The sequence below is a fragment of the Apodemus sylvaticus genome, chromosome 3 (assembly GCF_947179515.1).
Source record: "Apodemus sylvaticus chromosome 3, mApoSyl1.1, whole genome shotgun sequence".
Classification (NCBI taxonomy): Eukaryota; Metazoa; Chordata; class Mammalia; order Rodentia; family Muridae; genus Apodemus; species Apodemus sylvaticus.
The window spans coordinates 114,444,901-114,468,902 of NC_067474.1; the positions used below are offsets into that span (position 1 = coordinate 114,444,901).

At 39.3% G+C, this 24,002-nt stretch overlaps 2 protein-coding genes across 8 annotated transcripts in view; one reads left to right on the forward strand and one right to left on the reverse strand.

Moving 5' to 3' along the window:
• Window positions 1–2,645, forward strand: part of Alg6 (ALG6 alpha-1,3-glucosyltransferase) — a 38,229-nt gene extending 35,584 nt beyond the window's left edge. For all 4 annotated transcript variants that reach the window (XM_052176826.1, XM_052176829.1, XM_052176828.1 and 1 more), the window contains one exon: window positions 1,093–2,645. In XM_052176826.1, the coding sequence (XP_052032786.1) occupies window positions 1,093–1,290 (198 nt within the window). In that variant the 3' untranslated portion in view covers window positions 1,291–2,645. The remainder of the gene's footprint in view (window positions 1–1,092) is intronic.
• Window positions 2,646–6,368: 3,723 nt separating this feature from the next.
• Itgb3bp (integrin subunit beta 3 binding protein) overlaps window positions 6,369–24,002 on the reverse strand; it is a 56,577-nt gene continuing 38,943 nt past the window's right edge. For 3 of the 4 annotated variants that reach the window (XM_052176837.1, XM_052176838.1, XM_052176834.1), the window contains one exon: window positions 6,369–6,551. In XM_052176837.1, the coding sequence (XP_052032797.1) occupies window positions 6,472–6,551 (80 nt within the window). In that variant the 3' untranslated portion in view covers window positions 6,369–6,471. Of the gene's footprint in view, window positions 6,552–8,818; window positions 8,867–24,002 lie in introns of all 4 variants that reach the window. The other variant, XM_052176835.1, reaches the window with a different exon arrangement.

Below are 24,002 nucleotides of genomic sequence, written 5' to 3' on the forward strand. Positions count from 1 at the left end.
AGTTCTGCAAATATGAGAGTGACAGAAGATACTTGAAGTCAACCTTGTGTTCTCGTGTGCATGAACACACTATGTGCCCAAACAGGTGTACATATATAGGCAATAAAATATGCATTAAAAAGACAGGTTCTGGGACCACCAAGATGGACGGCTTAGCAGGTAAAGATACTTGCCACCAAATCCAAGGTCAACTTTGAAGACCTATGTGATGGAAGAAGAAAACTGACTTCAGCAAATTCTGTTACACACACACACACACACACACACACACACACACACACACACACACGACACACGGCATGGGGGTACTCCTACCCTCTCCCAAAAAAATCTCCCACTTAAAAAAAATGACACTTAAAAAGCTTTTTTTTTAAGCTTAGCTTCATATGGGAACCCTCTGAAGAGCTTTGGCAACAGGTATTTATATTTAAGGGTTATCCTTAAATTTCTTTTTTTTTTAAATTTTTTTATTCGATATAATTTATTTACATTTCAAATGATTTCCCCTTATCCTTAAATTTCTAATTGCTTGGGGGTATGGCCTATGCATATGCAAGGAGGTTTTTAATGGTCTGTCGGATAATTCCAACATACGGCCAAAGCTGAGATCTGCCTATAGGACAGATTATACATTCTTTCAGCTCTCTTCAGTTCTGTTAATATATAGCTATGAAATCAATGTTTCCTAACCTGTCTTCTGCTTTCTGTTGTGATACAGGCCACGACCAAAAGCAGCTTGGGGAGGAAAGGGTTTATTTGGCTTATGTATCTGGGTTATAGTATATCCAGGGAAGGAACTCACGTGGAGCTTTGGGGAAGTGCTGCTCACCGGCTTCTCATCATGACCTCACACACTCAGGCTCACCTGCCCATGGTGACATGACCACCAGTGTGTTAGACCCTCCCACATGTGCTTTAACCAAAAAAATGCACTATAGACATGGCCAAGGTCATCTGAAGGAGGCATTTTTCTCAGTTGAGGTTCTATTTTACCTAGATGATTGTAGTTTGTGTCTGGTTGACAAGCAAAGCAGCCAGCACACCTAGCAGCACTGTCTGTACCACTCAGTGATACTCTGTTTTTCCTTACAGTTTCTTTCTTCAGTCATCACCATGGTCCTTCTGACGATTTTGAGTGTTACACTGGACCCTCCTCAGAAATTACCAGACTTGTTTTCTGTACTTATATGTTTTGTGTCCTGTGTAAACTTTGTATTCTTCTTGGTATACTTTAATATTGTAATCATGTGGGATTCCAAAAATGGAAGAAATCGGAAGAAAATTGACTAGCTACATTCCCAAGCAAACACAATCTTTTTGTTATGTGTAAGTGAACATAATCATCTTTAGAATCATGGAATTATAGGAAAAGAAAGGGTGAAAGGGTATTGTTATTTACACAAAATTATACAAAGACCAAAGCATTTGTTTTCTAATTATTTTTTTGGTAAAGCATGTTGTGATTTTGGTAATAGTCATAGATATTTAAATAGTAAAATAAGAGAAAAAAAGTGCCCCAGCTGGTCATAGTAGCTTACATTTGCAATCCCAGTACGAGGAGGTAGAGGCAGGGGTACCTAGAGTTTAAGGTCATCCTTGGCTATACATAGCAATTTTGAGGCTAGCCTAGGCTATGTGAAACAGAGGAAAAAGTGTCCTCTACGCCAATATTTAATAATGGAATGTATTCTATAAAGTGTAACTTTTAAAAACTATATATTTTATATGTAGTTCTAAAATTTAAGATCCATCAGAATGCACGTGAGCTCGGCCTGCTGGTACACACTGGTCATCTCAGCACTTGGGAGCTACAAGCAGGAGCAGCATGAGTTTGAGGCTAGACTGAGCTACATAAAAATCCTGTTTTAAAAAATAAAGTCAGACAAAGTGTGCTTTAATAAATTTAAAATGAATTTATTGGAAGAATTAAGCACCTGACTTGTTTGGATACAAGCGAGAAACATCTCATTTAGAAGTTGTATCTCTGGGCTGAAGAGATGGCTTATCAGTTAAGAGCACTGGCTGCTCTTCCAGAGGACCTGAGTTCAAGTCCCAGCAACCGCATGGTGGCTCACAACCATCTGTAATGGAGTCTGATGTCCTCTTCTGGTGTGCTTGAAAATATCATACTGATATGTATAAAATATATGTATATATATTCATATACATATATCTTTAGAAGTATCTCAGGGAATTAACACTTTTTTAATTAGTGAGAAGGTACATTATGCTATTTTAAATTTGAATATGCATTCTTGCATATGCAAAATTGGATGCTTATAGATTAAGGGGTATTCTTGTTTCCAAGAATGTAGAATCTCTTGATGCCATTTTAAAAAAGAACTTTTATTGAATATAAATCTAAGAAGTTTGAAGTCTTTTTAGTTACTCATGGTAATTAGTTGTAAATTTCTAGAGTCATTCTAATCTAAAACTACCATACCAAGGACTCCATCTCCCTTTCTGTTACCTCGTTTAAGGTTTCTACTGACATGCATTCAAATCAAACCTCACACTGGCTTTGTCCTGTTGATAGGGTTATCCCTTCACCCATAACAACTCCTAAAAATCATGTATTGTGTTTTACTGTCATAGGAAAGCTGTTTCTTTAGTCTCTCACAAAAATTAAAGTCACTTTACCACGAGCCTCGTTTGAGTGTATTTCTTTCATAATATAGTCACCAGAGCATTAAATGGCATATGCTAAAGTGGTGCACAGAATTGGGCTCTGGGCTTGGCTACAATAGGCTGATGCTAGAAAGTAAGTATTTCTCAGTCTGACAAGGCAAATGTACACGAGGACTTCAGGGGCAAGGTCAGCACGGAGAGGCAGCTTTGTGGCTGCAGAACCAGCAGGCAGTATCACTGTGTCACTGCCCTATTGCCCATGACCACTATCTGCATTTACTGGGTCCAGCACGCAGAGTGCTGGCTGCTTTTACTTGAACCTTTTTTTTTCTTTTAATAATAATGTATCTAAGTTTAACACAAAAATGCTGATTTCCATTAACTTCCCAGGAATTCAGTAATGCAACTCCAAAATAAAAGTATTAATAAGTATAATGTAATGCCAGATTCAGTGTTTGTTGTGCACATAAATTCTGTCAAGAAAAATACATCTTTTTTTCCAGATGAGTTAGTCTAACCATACCAAGTTCCCATCAGCTTTAAAGAAGAGTTACAATGAGCAATGCAATTCAGGAACTCATGTCAAGTAGAAACCAGTCAGAATGCACATGAGCTTGGCCTGCTGGTACACACTGGTCGTCTTAGCACTTGGGAGCTACAAGCAGGAGCAGCATGAGTCTGAGACAAGAATGAGCTACATGAAATCCTGTTTTAAAAAACAAAGTCAGGGGGCTGGAGAGATGGCTCAGCGGTTAAGAGTACTGTCTGCTCTTCCAGAGGTCCTGAGTTCAAGTCCCAGCAACCACATGGTGGCTCACAATCATCTGTAATGAGATCTGATGCCCTCTTCTGGTGTGTCTGTCTGAAGACAGCTATAGTGTATTTACATATAGTAAATAAATAAATAAATAAATAAATAAACAATTCTTTTTTTTTTTAAAGTCAGACAAAGTATGCTTTGTGCTTGCTGTAGGTAGCTTCCAAAGCACCAGATCCTCCCTTGAAAATTTCAGACTCTCAACGAACATCAGGATATAGGATCTTTTAATAGATACTGATACTAAATTAAGTAAAGATCAGAAGCCTCATTTTCTTCCTTGTCAAGATGAAGTTCTATTCTTTTCAGATACACTTTAGAGTGAAAGAGGCATTGTTGGAAGTGCAGCTTTCTCCACTCCTCATGGACTTGGGTAATGAAGAGAATGGGGTGTAGGTTCATTCCATATAAAGCATTCCAGAATCATTTTCCTTTCTGTCCAAATCATAAACCACAGGGAGGAAGCAAAGTACTTCTATAGGTCCAGGTGGCCAAACAGCCCACTGTTCCATGGAGGGACCAAAAGATGGACAGATTACAGCTCGAGAATGTGGGGAGGAACATAATGGTTCCCGTTCTCAAGTGGTTTCTGTTTTGTAGAGGATCAGGACCAGGTCCACCTCTCCCCCTCCCTCCATATAAATATTAGTTTTGTATGTGGATCTTTCTGCTTTGTCCTTCATGTGGCCTCTAAGGGTGATAAAGCGAGAGTCATCTGATCTACAGTGAACAGAACTGGGAAGTGATTGTCAGCAGACCCAGCTGTTCTGAAAGGCAAATGCTCAGTGTATCAAGAAGTCAAACATACAGTAACCTCCTTAAGCACATACCTACATAACTCATTACATCTGAAACCAACCCACTTCTTAACCCTTTACTCTCAAATTCAGGGTACTTTATAAAATGTTTTACCTTGCACCCTAGTTTTCAATGTTAGAACAATTTATATTACTATATTTTATTAACATTTTACTTGAAGACATATCAGTAAGTATTCTTTATATTTCACAGACACATATAAAAAGAATCTTGCTTAAACAGTTCCTGTAAACTTAGAAGGCAGTTAGGTTGAATAGTTGATTGAACTACTACTTAGTGCCAATGTCATTTATAGTAATAACTTTTAAAAAATTTAATATATCAATCTGAAATGTTTCTAAGTGAAAAATGAGTTCTTTTTAACCTTAATTTTTGTTTCACATTTCCATTCAAGGCTTTTATTTTCAAAATGTCATAGACTCAAGTAACATGTTAGAGTATTTTTGTCAAGCCTTAGTGCAAGTGCCAAGGCATTTCTTTCCTTGCAGCTCAGGTCAAGTATAAATATTTTAGAACCCAGGTTGTAGGGATGACTCCCCTTCCCCTCTTTATCCTGATGGTATACTGTAACACAAACCACAGAGAATCACACATCTAAGCTAATGCTTCAAACATGGTCCCTGGAAGGGACCATGCGCTTGCCCAATAGTAAAGGTATTTTCTTTACATTCATTGAAGTTTGAATTTACTTTAAAACCAACTTATATTTAGATGTCTGTATTAATAGTTCATTTCAGTTTTCTAGATTTATAAAATCTTACATTGGTCACAATAATCTTCTCAGTAAGCACAAACAATGGTCCCTAGAGTGGAATAGTCCACATCCAAGACACCAGTTCCTCAACACACTTCTAAATTTTCAATAGACATAAAATAACCTGTAAATTAATAAGTAGCTAGAACTGTACATGGGAAAGCTGGTTGCTGGTTCACCTGGATAATTGTGAGTTCCAGTAAAGTATATTACTCTACAAAACTAGAGTTACAATTCTAACCAGAAATGTTAAAAGTATATAGAAACATCTGTGGCACACAGTACATAAGTCAAGACTCCTGTACTGCAAGGCTCAGAGTCCAGGAGAATGTATTATTTACATTGAGGTTATCTGCTGGTGTGTGCAGAAAGTTTAAATTAGCTGCAAGAAATTTTATCTAGACTTGCACCTGCCTAGTGCTACAAGTTGGTATTTACTGGGCAGATTAATTACACACGTTTCTTCTGTGCTTTAAATATGATCAGGCAGATGCAGACACTGTTCATGCAATGTGAGTGCATTTCTTCTAAGTGCCGTTGGGATATAAAAGATAGTTATTACATCATCACGAATTTCCAAATTAACATACATCTCATACATCACTTAAGGAATGATTTAAATGCTATTTGCCATACAATTTGGTACTTGGTTTAGACATTGAGAAACTCCCATTTGCTCATTTTTGAGTCTTTTGAGCAGGATTCACCTTCACAGATTTGTCTGCTCTTCTGACAACATTCTTTACTTTGTGTAAAGAAATATGAGAAATACATTTGAGAGGATTTTGATACTCCAGTATGACCCACTGAAAACACAATTTAGATGCCTTTGTCTACATACCTTAAGGGGCTTCCAGCAGGTGCTTCCTTCAACAGCTGCCAAGAAGTGGGGGTGTGGTGACTATGACAGATTCCTATTCAGTGTGTCCCACTGGGGACTCCTAGTGGTGACGGAGAATCTCATTTAGGAGCACTGTGTCAGGGAAGGTAGCAGCAACTGCTGACTGAAACCTTCCTACAGGCGTGTGGCTCTTTCCTTTGTTTTCATCAGCAGTTAGAAATCATGCACAGTAGTGGGCTGGGGGATGGCTCTGTGTGAGACCTGCATTTGATTGCTAGAACCCATATAAAGTCAGAGGCAGTAGCATGCGCATAGACTCCCAGCCCTCACTGCAAGCTCACAAGCTCACAGATAAACTGGTGTATATATTTGAACAAGAGACCCTGTCTTAATATGGAAACACACTGACACCTGAGGTTGTCCTCTGAGCTCCATACATATGCCATGGTAAATATATACCTGCACCCACAAACACACACACAGCATATACACAGATTTTTGCACACAAATCAGTTCACAGTGGATGCCTTTATTGTTTCCTATTTAGAATAATCAACATATTGTCTACCTGTCTTTTAAGAGGGTTGCAAATGTAAAAGTCTTTCACTGACTCTACTTCAGGCTGGTCTGCATTCTTATGGCTTGACTAGTATCCAGGTAGGTTGGCACAGTTGTCAGACTTGAAGGTAACACTAGAAAGGAGAGAAAAAGCTCTCATTAAAATGTTACCACAAAGGAGATACTAGTTAGGCTAATAATTCAATTCCCACTTACAGCCCAGCATGAGGGGAACCTAGGTCAAGTATAGGCCAAAACTAAGTGCTAGAGAGGGCATTGAACATCTTTGCATTTTAAAAAGCTATTATTTCTTCTTCTTACACCAGACACAACATTGAAAAAAATAGTTAGTCAACTGGTTGTTGGGAGACCTACTGAAAAAGATTTTGAGGTCATATACAGGATCAAGCAAGACACTTAGTAAGATTTCTGTTATGGTATAGCAGGTTGTGGCAGTGTTCCCTCTTCATAGTAACCACATATTCTAAGGCATTCTTGAGACACTTGCTGTCTTACAATCTCTGCTGCTGAGCAGAAATTATCTGATTATCTGAGCCTGATGATTCTCTGTGTTGTCAGAACCCTTTCTCTTAGTTTCGCTTTCTAATTTTTTTTTGTGCTTACATACTTCTTTCTGAATATTAATACAACCTATCAAAAATGCCCATGTTTTTGGAGCCAGATATGTTTGGTACAAGCCCATCATTTCAGCCCTTAGGAAGGTGAAGGAGGAGGGCTGAGGTCAGGCCTGGCTAGATCATGGAACCCTGTCTTTTTTTTTTTTTTAATTTTTTTTTATTCGATATAATTTATTTACATTTCAAATGATTTCCCCTTTTCTAGCCCCCCCCCACTCCCCGAAAGTCCCGTAAGCCCCCTTCTCTTCCCCTGTCCTCCCTCCCACCCCTTCCCAGTTTCCCGTTCTGGTTTTGCCGAATACTGTTTCACTGAGTCTTTCCAGAACCAGGAACCCTGTCTTTTTTAAAAAGGAGAAACCAAGAGCAATATTCAGTTCACCCATCTGCTAAGCACATGGCATCTGTCACTAGACTGTAAGTGCTCCTGGACAGAGGTAATGTAAGTAAATTAGCAGCAGAGTCCCACCTACCTTTAAGACATCCTCGATGCTATAAAGCTCAGGCATATACCTCAGCTGCACCAGTGCTGGGGTTACAGCTGTGTGCACTACACAGGCTAGAGCTGGTTGAAGGCCTCGGTCTCTAACTACCTTGTCACACTTTCCCATGTCGATGTATGTCTGTTGTGAATTTTCTAATACTGCTTTTGCTTCACTGGTGCTCAGAGCAGGAAGCAGTGTTTATAACCATTATCAACTTTTCCTTGGCTCTATACCTCATGAAAGGCAGAATCCAGAACATTTACTGGCCTACATTTTACTGATATTATAGGTCATTAATTTTACACACCATTCTTTCTCATGTGTAGTTTCGCTATCACTGCCTATTTCAAGTTCATGGGCCTTTGTGCTTCCTGTCTCGTGGTCAGGAGACTCCCCTGTCCTCGCCAGTCCAGCTGCAGTCATGAACATTAGGCCAGGCTGTGGTCTTCAGAGACTGAAAAATTAAGCTTAAGTTTTGCCTCCAGTTTGGGGCAGTACGTGGAGTTCAAGGTTAGATTCCATATGGATTTCAGGGGACTCCGCTATGCTTTACGACCTGATCCATGTTAATTGCTAATGCTTTTGTGCCAGAGAGGCTTGCCCTCTGGACATTCTGTTTCTCCAAGCTGATGCTGTGACCCTCAGTGAGTCACAGTATCTGTGCAGCGGGCCAGAACCTAGAACCAAGAGTCGGAACTTTTGTGAGTTAGTATAGCTCAAAAATGTTTTTGTCCCCACATCTAAAATGCTTTTAGATAATAGCACTTCTGAATGTGTTTTGAGTTTTTTATTTATTTTTTTATTTTTATTTTTTAGCTGAGTTAAGTGCTATAAACCCTAGAAAGGAAGCAGGAAGAAGAACTGAGGAGGGAGAAGTGATGAAGTAACTATACTTGAAACAGCAAGGCCCTGAGGCTGTGTCTACTCTTGGGAGGGAAGCTCTATTGACCAGGGTGAGGGCCAGCCAGAGGTGTGGATGAGATGAAGGAAATGCCCAAAGCAAGAAGGCTATTCTAGCTAGTGATGTTCTGAACCCATCCTAGCATGGCATGGTGAGACTGTCTTTATGGTACAGTTAGATACGAGAAAGACAAGATAATTTTTGCTTTATAAAACAATATAATTGCTTTATAAAACAATATAATTGCTTTATAAAACAATATAATTGCTTTAAAAGAAAGCTATAACAAATTAATTTTTACAATGTAAGTAAAATGCTTTTACATGAACAAAACAGTGAAATTTAACAAGATTAGTTGAGTTAGAAAAGCAAGACATTACCTCAGTTCAAAATGGCTTTAAGAAATTCAAAGCTGTCAAGATGATGTTCTATATGAAAAAAGAAATTTTTTTTCAGAAAAAAATTCAAAATAGCTTGCCACACTATCTGATACAACGTTAATATCAAATCAAGTGAGATTAAAATAAAGTTGGGGGCTGGAGAGTTAAGAGTACACACTGCTCTTCTAAAGGACCCAGGTACAGCAGCTTACAACCATCTGCAACTCTGGCTCTAAGGGATTGGGCACCCTCTTCAGTATCCTGTGGGTACTGCATGCATGAGGTACATTTACATATGTGAAGAAAACACCTGGACACATAAAATAAAAATAGATAAATCTTTTAAAAAACTTTTATTTTACATAATAAACAAGGTTGGGCTTTATAATTTTTATTTCAACATCTAATACGCTCTACTTCAGAATATACATCTTAAAATGATAATAGCAGGAAATTGGTGATCTGGCTTGTACATCATACCAAAGGCATCAGTATGATACTGTTACTATTCTTTTACACATCACTATGGTTACCTGTCCTTTGTGCTGGACTCTATGTTCCTGAGGGCAGGAGGAGGTCCGTCATATTTTGTTGTTTTGTTGGCATCCCTAAGGCCAGAAGACTAATTCATAACAGGCATGCTGTAAACATTAAGTTAATGAGGAACATAGAGCAACCATAAACATTTGAACCTTTAATCCCAGCACCCAGGAGGCAGAGGCAAATGGATCTCTGTGAGTTTGAAGCCAGCCTAATCTACACAGCAAGTTCTAGGTTAGCCAGAACTACATAGTGAGACCTTGTCTCAAAACACATCAAACAACCCAACAAAACCAAAAAAATTTGTGTTTGAAAATGTTTAGATAATTCTTAGAATCAGGCAACACTTCTTGTGCTGTAATATATTTAGTTTTGATAGATAATATTTTACAAATTCTTAGACTAGACATTTATCCACCCAGTCACTCATTCATTGTACTGCTTACGGGACATTTGGTATGGGTTCTAAGTAGGTGCTCTACTGTAGTTACACCCTAGCTCTTTCTCTTCAGGTTCTGGCTGAGGCCACAAGAAGGCCAATCATCTGAGTGACAATGCACTACACACAGTTAACAGTTGACAAGGATCACAGGAGCCTAACATGAAACAGTTGTGCTTCACCTAGCAGAGTGGTGAGCTTCACAGAAGACGCCCTGTTTGACTTTACAGTGAGATTAGCAGGAAATGTGGAGGCTGAGAAGGAAGAGAAGCAGCTTCTGAGAAGGAAAGCAGCAGGAGCCCGGGCATTCCGTGGGCTGCAACCAAGTGTGAATACAAATGACCTCCCTCCTCTTTTGAGACTTTGATAGACAGCAAACCACCTAACATAATTAGCTATATAATAATGCAAATATACGTTGTTACTTATGTGTCTAAAATATGTATGCCACTGAACAGTTTGATGTGAGTCCTGGGGATGGGGTTAGTTTTTCTGACTGCTTTTTAGGGTTAAAATGGAAAATGTTCACCTGTCAGGCAACAAAAAACCATTTTCTATAAATGTGCCAGGATAATTCTTCTCCTCCTCAAGAACAGTCAGTTCTCAGTCTAGTCATTACTGTCTTTTTATAGTATTTTTATTTAATAAAACCTATTAAGGCCACCATACAAATCTCTTTACTTATGCTTTTATCTTTTAACTGATCAATTTTTATATTGCTGACACCCCTTCTTCACCATTTGTTCATTTGAAAATTCATAGTACGTGAGCTATGTCTCCAGGGAAGTGTCTATAAAATTTGTTACAGCTGGCAAATGGATCTGAGTCAGTGGTAGCACATGACTAAATGCTTCACAGAAAATAAAATTTGTTTCTGTAGTAAGCAGAACTGTTTAAATGTTATTTATTTTTATGTTTCAAAGAAAATATATTGTGAAGTGCTGCATTGATTTAAAAGGCAACAATGTCTGTGTACACGCTGTAGAAGGGAAATTTATGAAACCTTTGCACAACTCCTTTAATTGAATTTTCCAAATCTCTCACCACACACAAATAATCAATATCTTCTGCAGAGAAAACCAGTCAGAATTATTACAGTCTTTCCTTTCAATTTTGTTGTCATCAGCACATAAGAACACCTGGATATTTGTACTGTCTGCTTGCAAGTTATTTATACCTTTTAAACACATAATTGCTATTAAGTGAGTCCAAAAGTATAATTTTAACATTTGCTACAGATTTCTTTCAAAAGAAAAATGATCATTCTTTAAGTAAAGAATAAAAATTTAAATTATGGAAGAAAATTATGTAAAAGGCTTTGAAAAGTACTAACCCTGTTTGGCTTTCCTTACATCCAAGACAAATCCTAAGTCGGCATTCTTGGCACTCAGTAGGAGTCCCCAGGCAATGGTGAAGGGGTGTATGGCAAGAACAGCAACTCTGTGGACAGAGAGGTCTGACCCACGAACAGCACGCATGACAGCGAGTCCACGTGAAGGACCAAGAACTGAGATGCACATTAATGAGTATCCGTGATGCCAGAATTAACAGCTATCTCCAAATAAATCCAGGAAAAGGAAAATCTTCAAACTCAGATCTGAGTGCTTTTAAAAGTAAATATCTGAGAAAAAAAATAAGATGCTGCTCAATATTTAAGGTAAAAGATGAAATGCCAAAGGGCAGTAGCTTTCAAGAAGGAAAATGATTTGGCCAAGATGATGAATACTTTTTCAAGACTGAATTGCGATAAGTATAACATTTGGTTAAAAATCCCTTGGTGGTGGCCAGAATGAAAGGGCAGGACCACATCAAACTGCTCTGTGGTGTCAGTACAGGGGTCAGCTTCTCCTGTAGCCTAAAGGATGTATTAGCTTCAGAATCCTGGAGCCAACATGAATTTTACAATGCAAGTTAACTAAAGAAAACACAGTCTGGGCTTTTTTCAGAAGACCAGAGCTAGAAGTTTTGAAATAGTTTCTCTTACAAATAGCTGAAACAATCAACTTTTTTGAACATTGTAAAGTTCAGATGGATATGCAGCATTTGAAATATGCATTCTGCAACCTACACAATTATTCTCAAAACATAAAATGTGTTTTGGACTGAAACTAAGTCTCTTGATTTCCTATCCTGGCAGCTGCTCTACACTTTGCTTACATTCTTTTCAAAAACATTTTGTTTACTGGAAGTCCTTGTCACAGACAAACAATGGGGGCATTTTTTAATATCTCTAGAAAAAATGAAAATGCCAAGTGCTAAAGAATGCCCTCTATTGACTAAGGAATATCTGTATGAGGTTGTTTTTAGTAGGTTGATTGTGTAAAGCAAATACATTTCATGCCTCACCATGTGATCAGAGTGTGACTCCATCATCAGTCTCAGACCACTGAATAGGCAGAGGGCTTACATCTTTTTTTTTTTTTTTTTTTTTTTGAGACAGGGTTTCTCTGTATAGCTCTGGCTGTCCTGGAACTCACTCTGTAGACCAGGCTGGCCTCGAACTCAGAAATCCACCTGCCTCTGCCTCCCAGAGTGCTGGGATTATAGGCATACGCCACCACCCCCTGGCTAGAGGTCTTAGATCTTAAGCATAACGAATTTAAAATAATTAAGAAAATTCACATCAAAATTTAACAGAAAAGGAATCTTTCATTTCATTATTTTCCTAATAGTCATAAATCCAATATTATTAAGGAAAGTGAACTTAGTCTATATTCTGAGTAACCAAAAGAAGTCTTCCTTTGTTCAAGAACCTTGAGTTTAGCAGAAGAGAGCCTGTTGTTCACATAATCTAGCAAGGCATTCTTTTTTTTATTTTTTTATTTTTTTGGTTTTTTTCAAGACAGGGTTTCTCTGTGTAGTCCTGGTTGTCCTGGAACTCACTGTAGATCAGGGTGGCCTTGAACTCAGAAATACGCCTGCCTCTGCCTCCCAAGTGCTGGAGTTAAAGGCGTGTGCCACCACTGCCTGGCTAGCAAGGCATTGTGACTCACAGGTCTTATTCTTATTAAAGGGTTAGTGACCTCTTCAGGTTTCTCTTAATTCGTTGACAGCTCCTCCCAGGGCCCTGCCCAGTGCCTACTTACTTATCCCTGGAGTGTCCCTGGGTCCTCCTCTCCCTGCAGGAGCGGCTGCAAGGGAGTGAAGGGACCCCACTAAGGTTTGGAGGGCGAGGACAGCAGAAATGTTGCAATTCCCTTGCACTTGCCTGTTTAACTATTCTAGGAAAACCTTGGAGGAAACGGAAGGGTTCTAAGAGGAAATGCCATCATCATCCTAAATGCCACCTTAGGTACACGCTGTTGAAAGTGAATCAGTTCCCATTTTTATGATAACAGAAATGAAACACATTCAGTACCCAACATAAGGGTTGATTAAAAGAAACTATGATGCTATGAAGATTCACAAGATGTCTTAAAATTTAAACAAATCTGGATAATAAGAGAAAAAGAGTAAAGTAGAAAATCTTCATAAGAGTCAAAGCACACTCTCCAAAGGAGCGCACAGGGGGTACGTGGAGACGCTGGGGCATTAGCAAATGCTTCTTAAATCAGTCTGTTCTAAGAAGAGATGAGAGCTGTTGATTCAGTAAGAAAAATTCTGTGTTTGCTTATGTGTTTGCGTTATATGTGTACCATCTTTAAGAACTTTAATGACAAAAACCCCAAACTGAGAATATGCATAGTACGAACCAGAGACGGGGGAGGAGGGGGGGGGGAGGTGGGGGTGTGTGGTGTGTGAAGGAGGACGCCCCCTCCCCCCAGTAAAGTGCAAGAGCTTAGATTCAAACTCCAAGGAAGTACGTGGCTGTGAGCTGTGAAGTGAAGGGCCTTTAGAGAACACAAAGAACCACTGTAGCTGGTGCCAAGTGCAAATGGAGGATTATCAATGCAAATAAGTGGTAGATAGGTAGAAATTGGGTTTTTAAATTAAGTTTCCATTTAAGTCACAACAAATAACTAATGCCTACTGGAAATTCCAAAATATGATCTAGTGATACAATTTATTCTATGAATGAAAGAAATCCAACCCCGTAGAAGCCTGACAATGAACAAGTCAGTTTGTATGTCTAAAAATAACACAATAGCTAGGAGGCTGTTCCTGCATAAATGCATAGAGAATTGAGGTGCAGTGTATAACTGAAAGGAATGACATACTATCCAACCCCCTAAAGCTTTTAGTCGTGTATTAATACTTCTGGAAAGTTCTTTGGAATTACTTGAGGGCTAGTGAGATAATGAAGGGCCTTGCTGCCAAAACCTGATACCCTGAGATTGATCCCCAAGACACCAACACAGTATACCCCTCAAGAAATTAATTAAATGTAATAATTTTGTTAACTAAGTACCTGAGATTTTTTCCTTTATTTCTCAAAATTTGATAAATGCCAGCTTTAATTAATTATTAATACTTTTAAGAAAGAGTGGATTAAAAAAAATAAATCATCGGCACAGAAAATATAGAAGACTTCTAGGGAAATAATAAACATATAAATGTCACATTATAATTTAAATCTTGTCAGGTTAGGAAAGCCAATCTGTGACATACAGCATTTAAGCCATAAAAAGCTGAAGGAGGGGAGGAGACCCCAATCTTGTGAACAGCTTCCTTGTGTGAGATCCTATGGCATAGTGCAAGTGGGAGACATAGGAGCCCACTTCCCCCTCTCTCTGCAAGAGTGTTGGAGGCATCTTGCCCTGGTTGTTACCCTTGTGTAATGCAGCTGGCCTCTGTATCTGACTGGAATCTGGTATTTCCACTGAGGTTACTATTCAAGTTAAGCCCACTCAAACATATTAGACTGGTTGATCCAGTGCAATTTATATTTATGTATAATCTGAAAACTGGGGTGATCAGCTGACTTCACTTGTTTTTGGAAGAAACATGAAGTCATGGAAAGGCCAGACTTTCTGAGCCATCTGACCTTTAGATGAGTCCCTGCTTTGTAACTTAAGTGCCAGTGTCTTTGGTCAAGTTAATGAATTTTGTGTATTTGTTTATTGTCCATAATGACAGTGAAAATAACTATCTTGTAATATTGCTGTAAAGATCTGCTGAGCCTAGGACTGGGAACACAGAAATTACCAGTATTCAGTAAATGGTAGTTGATTGTACTTAAGGATGGTAGCCTAAAATATGACTAGTCAAGAGCTTACAGAAACTAAGTGACATTCATGGCATAATCTTAAAATTCTCATTCTTCTACACACAACAGAGTATTGTTGGTCATAAAGAACAAGGAGGTCTCTGCTGGGCACCTGACCAAAGTAACAGTCAGTAGGAGCAGCCCGAGTATGGCATTTAAAAAAAGACTACTGCCGTTTAGTGGCTTGGTGGTTCCAGGCCCTCTACCGATCACACCTACAGAAACCTCAGAGCCAGTATCCTGGGACTATATGCAGAAACCTAGCCATCAATATCCTTCAAAGCCATGAGGAAGGACCTGAATCATATCAACTCACTGATTAGCAAGGTGGGATCTGCTGAGAGCCAGGGTCTGTAGAGGAACAGACACAAGTCCCCAATACACTTGGTATTCCTTAGTAAGTACTGCCATGCTCCTATGTCCGAAGCCTCCTGTTCACCCTTGGGGTCCCCATCCACACTGTGGGGTGATAAAAATTAGGAACCCGGAGGAGACTTGAAGAGAACTTAAATTTTGGAGTTGGTTTGTTATCACTTCTTATGCTATGGGTTAGACAAGAGTCGATTATAGAGAGGCAATATTGCCCCTGCCTCCAGTTTCTCAGGAGATGGAGGTCAGTTCTTCTACAGATATCTGTGTCATCCTTGAGGTTATAGTATCCCCAAGAATAGAGAGGACTCTGAGATTATGCTTAGACCCAAGATCCAAGATTGAGGTGGCAATGGACTGGGAAGGCAATGATGGCTAGCCATGGGGTGGGGGGAGCTGCAGGTACAGAGGACTCGCTGTCCTTTTTTCATGCTCACCTAGGCTCGGCCGAGCATAAAGGGCTAGTGTGCAGGGGTCGGCTAGGGCTTCTTGCTTCCTCTTAGGAAAAAATTATCTTCTATTGCTCTCTTTTCCCACTTCAAGACTGTCTTTTCCCATTTTTTTTTTTTTTTGATAGATTTTCTAGAACATAACAGCTTGGTTTGCATGTAATTTTCCTAATGCAGCCTCCTGCAGGAGGCCTTCTGGATTTCTTTTCATCCTAACTTTAGCCAACACTGCATACTCTGCCTTGAACACCGCCCCCCTCCTGACCTCACTGGTCCCTCTGTGACTTTCCCCTCTTCTCCCCTGGCCTCATCCAGCCAGGACTAATCACTGTCTCACTGCTCTGCCCTCCCACTCACGCACACTGACGAGCACTGCAGTGCACACAGTACCACCAGTGCTCCTCTGCTTCCTAAGGTTTGGTTGTGACTGCTTTTAATTTGACCATTGCTGTTATTTTCACAGTGGGCTGGTCTATCTTTGATAGTGGTTGCTTTTGAAAACAGTATTCTACCTTCAGGAGAGTATCAGGGATTAAGCCTGGTGCCCTGAATATGTGGTCTGAGGGATCTAACCAAGCTAGATTTGGAGCCTAGCAGAAAACTCCATATCCTTACTACAAACCAGTCACTCTCCTACATTGTAAACACTTCACACGAAGAACAGTTGTGATTTAGAAAGAAAAGAAGCCAACCAAAGATTTAACTCCAGATGTGCAAAAACACAAGAAACATGAAAATTCAAGGCAGAATGAATTCTCCAAAAATCATTTATCCCACAGTAAATTTATCCCTTTAATGGGAATGAATTATATGAAATCCAAAAGACTTAATTCACAAGAATGATTATAAATTATTCAAAGATTTCAAAGAAGACACAAACTCCTGAGTGGATTATAAGAGAACACGAATAGCCAAAAGAAATAAAGGAGTGTGGAGCAGGTAGATGGCTCAGCCAGTTAATCCTCAGCACCCACTAAAACCCAGGCATGGTGGTGTGTCTATATCCCCAGTACCGGAAGGGCAGAGCCAGGCAGATCCTGAGAGCTTGCTGGCCAGTTTAGGAAATCAATGAACTCCAGGTTCAGTAAAAGCCTCATCTCAAAAAATAATACAGAGGGGCTCTATAGAGAGGTGGCTCAGCACTGCAAAGTACTTGTTCCTCTTGCAGAGAATTTGGGTTTGAAGCCTAGCACCCATACGAGGCTCACAATCACCTCTAACTCTAGTTCCAGGGGATCTAATCCACTCTTTTGGCTCCCATGAACACTGACACATATAGTATACACACATACATGTAGGCCAAACTCATACCATAAATACCCATACCCATAAATAAATAAATATAAAAATAAAAAATGAGATGGAGTGTGACAGAGGAAGAAACCTGGTGTTGACCTCTGGCCTTCAAATGAACATACACAGCTATGTGCACATACATAGACTACATGCATGTACAAAAAAAAAAGAACAAAACAAAAAAGAAATAAGCCAATGCAGGATATGAAAGTAGAATGAAAAACAAAACAAAAAAACAAACAAAAAATCAAAACCACCCAAACAAAACAAAAGGCAAGTAAAATGCAAGAAATTCAAAGTTCACTGCATCAACTGGGAAGCTCCACAGAGTGACTCACCAACTGGTAGAACAGAACAGGAGGAGGACAGAATACTAGGGCTGAAGACGAGAGAGAGGAATTGGAATACGCAGACAATGACAGCGATGAATTAATAAGAAAGGATAAGCATAATATAGAAGACCCTATGAAAAGACCAAGTCTATAAATCATGAGCTGGAGGAATGAGGAAAACCTCATGTTCAAGGCATAAAACTAACTCATAATACTATACACAGTGAAACTATTTGCTATAATTGAAGAAGAAATACTTTTCATGATTCAAACAGGCTAAAGGATTTCATGATACACAGCTAGGCACCTTATAGCTCTACTTTCAACTCATTGGAGTTGGTGCCATGCACAAGGTCCAGTGCTTGACAGTAGATACTTCAAGGAATTCATTGGAACAAAGACAAAGATAAACTCATCCATGATGCTACTGGAAAGAATAAACCACATTAGAACAATAGTTTAGCAAGTAAAGACTATAAAAACCTTAAACACGACAAAACCAAAACCAAAAAAAAAAAAAAATCAAAGAAATGGCAGAAATACAATAGATTAATATTTAGGCTCAATGGGCAAAGCCCTTGCTGTACAAACACGAAGACCAGAGTTTGGATTTCCAGTACCCATGTAAATGCCAAGAGCATATGCTGGCTCACCTACAATGCCTTTTAGTAATAATTGTGAATAGTAATGGTTTCAATGCCTTCACCAAAAGGCACAGCCTAGCAAGATGAATAACAAAGCAGGGTCCGTCTGTTTGTTGTCTCTAAGAACACACTTGACTATCACACATTAATATTTAGGCTCAATGGGCAAACACAAAGACCAGAGTTTGGATCCCCAGTACCCATGTAAATGCCAGGAGAATATGGTGGCTTACCTGTAATGCCTGTGCACAGAAGACAGAGACTGCAAGAGTAAATTGCCTAGCTAGATTAGCCAAACTGGCAAGCTCTGGTTTCAAGTAAGAGACCTGCCATATATGTTAGGTGGACAGCAATCAAGGAGGACAGCCAATGTCAAACTGCAGCCAATGTCACATGAATGAATACACACATGTATGTATACCACACATAGACAAAACAAGACAAAAGAAAAGGGTCAGGCAGCTGGGCGGTGGTGGTGCATGCCTGTAATCCCAGCACTCTGGGAGGCAGAGGCAGGTGGATTTCTGAGTTCGAGGCCAGCCTGGTCTACAGAGTGAGTTCCAGGACAGCAAGGGCTATACGGAGAAACCCTGTCTCAAAAAAAAAAAAAAAGGGCCAGTCAAGTGAAAAAGTGAAAGAATGTAAAATACATTTTTGGAGAAAATGAAACTAGGAAACAAGCAGATATTGCTAATGTCTGACAACCTAGACTTCAAAGCAAGATTGAAAGAGAGAAGGAAGAATTAAAGCAACAATCTACCAAGAGGACATTGCCATTTTAAACACATGTGCACTGATCATGTGTGACTTAATTTCACACATGAAACACTACTACATGTAGAGACACAGGTGAATCCCAATACATTAATGGTATCTTAGTCAATGTTCTGTTTCTGTGAAGAGATACCAGAACCATGGCAATTCTCATAATAAGAAAACATTTAATTGGGACTGGTTTACAGTTTCATAGGTTTAGTCCAATACCATTATGGTATGTTGGGAGACATGATGCTGGAGAGGTGTCTGAGAGTTCTACATTGCCAGGAGACATCCTCACTTAGAACTCAATGCCAATAACTCTCTGTACCAGGAGCCAGCCCCACCTGGCTCTCAGTGCCAGGAGACCTCGATACCAGGAGTCATTCTCACTTAGATCTCCATGCCAGGAAATATTCCTATGTAAATCTTAAAACCCCCTCCTTTTGAAGTTCATCTGTAGATAGGTTACTATAGCAACCCCTTTCCACTTCACCTCCTCATGACCCCCCTTTATCATGCCAAAATTCCAGCAGCAATAACTAGCCTTACCCAGAAATTATGAGAAACTGTTTCTTAGAAATGATGTCAACCCCCTGAGATTGTTCCTCCTTTACCCCTCCCAAACCTTGTATGCTTCCCTTTATATTGACTTGTGTGAAAATTAAAGTTTGACAGCTTGATCTGGACTAGACAGGCTGTTCGGCTTCTCTCTACTGTCTTGTCGCCCCATCACCTTTCTTCTAGGTGGCTTAAGGAACCCTGTTAACTGTCCTGCGGGTCGGGACACTACATCAGGATCAGCAGGCATCAAAAAGAGAAAGAGCCACTGAGCCTGGCCTGGGCTTCTGAAACCTTAAAGCCCCAAACCTCTAGTGATTCCTCCAAAAAGGTCACACCCCCTAATCTCTGTCAAGTAGTGCCACTCACTAATGATCAGGCATTCAAATATATGAGCCTTTGGGTGCCATTCTTATTCAAACCACCACAGTGGATAACATCAACAACCTAATTGCATCAGTACCTCGACAAAAAATAAACAAGAAAAACATGTGAGTTAAGTGAGATCACAGATGGACCTAACAGACACTTCAGAAAATTCTCTTTTTTTAATATTTTTATTTTCTATATTCTTTGTTTACATTCCATATGATTTCCCCTTTCCCAGATCCCCCCCTCCCCATATGTCCCATAAACCTTCTTCTCTCCATCCATTCTCCAATCACCTCCCTCCTGTTTTTCTCTGTCCTTATATTCCCTTCCCATGCTAGATCAATCCTTTCTAGGATCAGGACCTTCTCCATACTTCTTCATGGGAGTCATTTGTTATGCAATTTGTGCCTTGGGTATTCAGGGCTTCTGGGTTAATTAATATCCACTTATCAGAGATTGCATTCCATGTGTATTCTTTTGTGACTGAGTTACCTTACTTAGGATGATATTTTCCAGATCAAACCATTTGCCTAAAAATTTTGTGAATTCATTGTTTCTAATTGCTGAGTAGTATTCTATTGTGTAAATATACCACATTTTCTGTATCCATTCCTCCTTTGAGGGGCATCTGGGTTCTTTCCAGCTTCTGGCTATTATAAATAAGGCTGCTTTGAACATAATGGAGCATGTGTCTTTATTGCATGCCGGGGAATCCTTTGGGTATATGCCCAGGAGAGGTATAGCAGGGTCCTCCAGAAGTGTCATGTCCGGTTTTCTGAGGAACCGCCAGACTGATTTCCAAAGTGGTTGTACCATCTTACAGCCCCACCAGCAGTGGAGGAGTGTTCCTCTTTCTCAGCATCCTCGCCAACACCTGCTGTCTCCTGAGTTTTTGACCTTAGCCATTCTGACTGGTGTAAGGTGAAATCTCAGGGTTGTTTTGATTTGCATTTCCCTAATGACGAATGATGTTGAGCACTTCTTAAGGTGTCTCTCGGCCATCCGAATTTCTTCACGTGAAAATTCTTTGTTTAGATCTGTACCCCATTTTTTAATAGGGTTATTTGGTTCCCTGGGGTCTAACTTCTTGAGTTCTTTGTATATATTGGATATTAGCCCTCTATCAGATGTAGGGTTGGTGAATATCCTTTCCCAATTTGATGGTTGCCATTTTGTCCTTTTAACAGTGCCCTTTGCCTTACAGAAACTTTGTAATTTTATGAGGTCCCATTTGTCAATTCTTGATCTTAGAGCATAAGCTATTGGTGATCTGTTCAGGAACTTTTCCCCTGTGCCCATGTCCTCTAGGGTCTTCCCCAGTTTCTTTTCTATTAGTTTCAGTGTGTCTGGTTTTACATGGAGGTCCTTGATCCACTTGGAGTGAAGTTTAGTACATGGAGATAAGAATGGATCAATTTGCATTCTTCTGCATGCTGACCTCCAATTGAACCAGCACCATTTGTTGAAAAGGCTATCTTTTTTCCACTGGCTGTTTTTGGTTCCTTTGTCGAAGATCAAGTGACCATAGGTATATGGGTTCATTTATGGATCTTCAATTCTATTCCATTGGTCCACTTGTCTGCCACTGTGCCAATACCATGCAGTTTTTAACACTATTGCTCTGTAGTATTGCTTGAAGTCAGGGATACTGATTCCCCCAGAATTTCTTTTGTTGTTGAGAATAGTTTTAGCTATCCTGGGTTTTTTGTTATTCCAGATGAATTTGAGAATTGCTTTTTCTAACTCTGTGAAGAACTGAGTTGGGATTTTGATGGGGATTGCATTGAATCTGTAGATTGCTTTTGGCAAGATGGCCATTTTAACTATATTAATCCTGCCGATCCAGGAGCATGGCAGATTTTTCCATTTTCTGAGGTCTTCTTCAATTTCCTTCTTCAGAGACCTGAAGTTCTTGTCATATAGATCTTTCACTTGTTTGGCTAGAGTCACACCAAGATACTTTATATTGTTTGTGGCTATTGTGAAGGGTGTCATTTCCCTAACTTCTTTCTCAGCCTGCTTATCCTTTGAGTATAGGAAGGCAACTAACTGATTTGCTTGAGTTGATTTTATAACCAGTCACTTTGCTGAAGTTGTTTATCAGCTGTAAGAGTTCTCTGGTGGAGGTTTTCGGGTCACTTAAGTAGACTATCATGTCATCTGCAAATAGTGATAATTTGACTTCTTCCTTTCCAATTTGTATCCCCTTGACCTCCTTATGCTGTCTAATTGCTCTAGCTAGAACTTCAAGTACTATATTGAAAAGATATGGAGAGAGAGGACAGCCTTGTCTAGTCCCTGATTTTAGTGGGATTGCTTCAAGTTTCTCACTGTTTAGTTTGACGTTGGCTACCAGTTTGCTGTATATTGCTTTAACGATGTTTAGATATGGGCCTTGAATTCCTGTTCTTTCCAAGACTTTTAGCATGAAAGGATGCTGAATTTTGTCAAATGCTTTTTCTGCATCTAATGAGATGATCATATTGTTTTTGAGTTTGTTTATGTAGTGGATAGCATTGATGGATTTCCTTATATTGAACCATCCCTGCAGCCCTGGGATGAAACCTACTTGATCATGGTGGATGATCATTTTGATGTGTTCTTGGATTCGGTTGGCAAGAATTGTATTAAGTATTTTTGCATCAATATTCATAAGAGAAATTGGCCTGAAATTCTCTTTCTTAGTTGGATCTTTGTGTGGTTTTGGTATCAGCGTAATTGTGGCTTCATAGAACGAGTTGGGTAGAGTTCCTTCTGTTTCTATTTTGTGGAATAGTTTAAAGAGTATTGGTGTTAGGTCTTCTATGAAGGTCTGATAGAATTTTGCACTGAAGCCATCTGGTCCCGTGCTTTTTTTGGTTGGGAGACTTTCTATGACCCTTTTTATTTCTTCAGGTGTTATGGGATTGTTTAGTTGATCTATTTGATCCTGATTTAGTTTTGGTGTCGGATATCTGTCTAGGAAACTGTCCATTTCCTCCAGATTCTCCAGTTGTGCTGAGTATAGGCTTTTGTAGTAGGATCTAATGATTTTTTGAATTTCCTCAGTTTCTGTTGTTATATCTCCCTTTTCATTTCTAAGTTTGTTAATCTGGATACTTTCTCTGTGCCCTTTGGTCAGTCTGGCTAAGGGTTTATCTATCTTGTTGATTTTCTCAAAGAACCAGCTCCTGATTTTGTTGATTCTTTGTATGGTTCTTTTTGTTTCTACTTGATTGATTTCCGCCCTGAGTTTGATGATTTCCTGCCTTCTACTCCTCCTGGGTGAAATAGCTTCTTTTTGTTCCAGGGCTTTCAGGTGTGTCATTAAGCTGGTAATGTATGCTCTCTCCATTTTCTTTTTGGAGGCACTCAGGGCTATGAGTTTTCCTCTTAGCACTGCTTTCATTGTGTCCCATAGATTTGGGTATGTTGTGTCTTCATTTTCATTGTGTTCTAAAAAGTCTTTAATTTCTTTCTTTATTTCTTCCTTGACCAAGGTATCATTGAGTAGAATATTGTTCAGTTTCCATGTGTATGTGGGTTTTCTGTTGTTTTTGTTGCTATTGAAGACCACTTTTACTCCATAGTGATTTGATAGAAGGCATGGGATTAGTTCGATCTTCTTATATTTGTTGAGGTCTGTCTTGTGACCAATTATATGGTCGATTTTGGAGAAGGTACCATGAGGTGCTGAGAAAAAGGTATATTCTTTTGCTTTAGGATAGAATGTTCTATATATATCTGTTAAATCTAATTGGTCCAAAGCTTCAATTAGTTTCATTGTGTTCCTGTTCAGTTTCTGTTTTCCTGATCGGTCCATTGAGGAAAGTGCAGTGTTGAAGTCACCCACAATTATTGTGTTAGGTGCAATGTGTGCTTTGAGCTTTAATAAAGTTTCTTTTATGAATGAGGGTGCCCTTGCATTTGGAGCATAGATGTTCAGGATTGAGAGTTCTTCTTCTTGTATTTTTCCTTTGACCAGCAAGAAGTGTCCCTCAGAGTCTCTTTTGATGACTTTGGGTTGAAAGTCAATTTTATCTGATATTAGAATGGCTACTCCAGCTTGTTTCCTGAGACCATTTGCTTGTAAAATTGTCTTCCAGCCTTTTACTCTAAGGTGGTGTTTGTCTTTGACCCTGAGGTGTGTTTCCTGTATGCAGCAAAATGTAGGGTCCTGTTTATGTATCCAGTTGGTTAGTCTATGTCTTTTTATTAGGGCATTGATTCCATTGATGTTAAGAGATATTAAGGAATAGTGATTGTTAATTCCTGTCATTTTTGACATTATTTTTTAAATT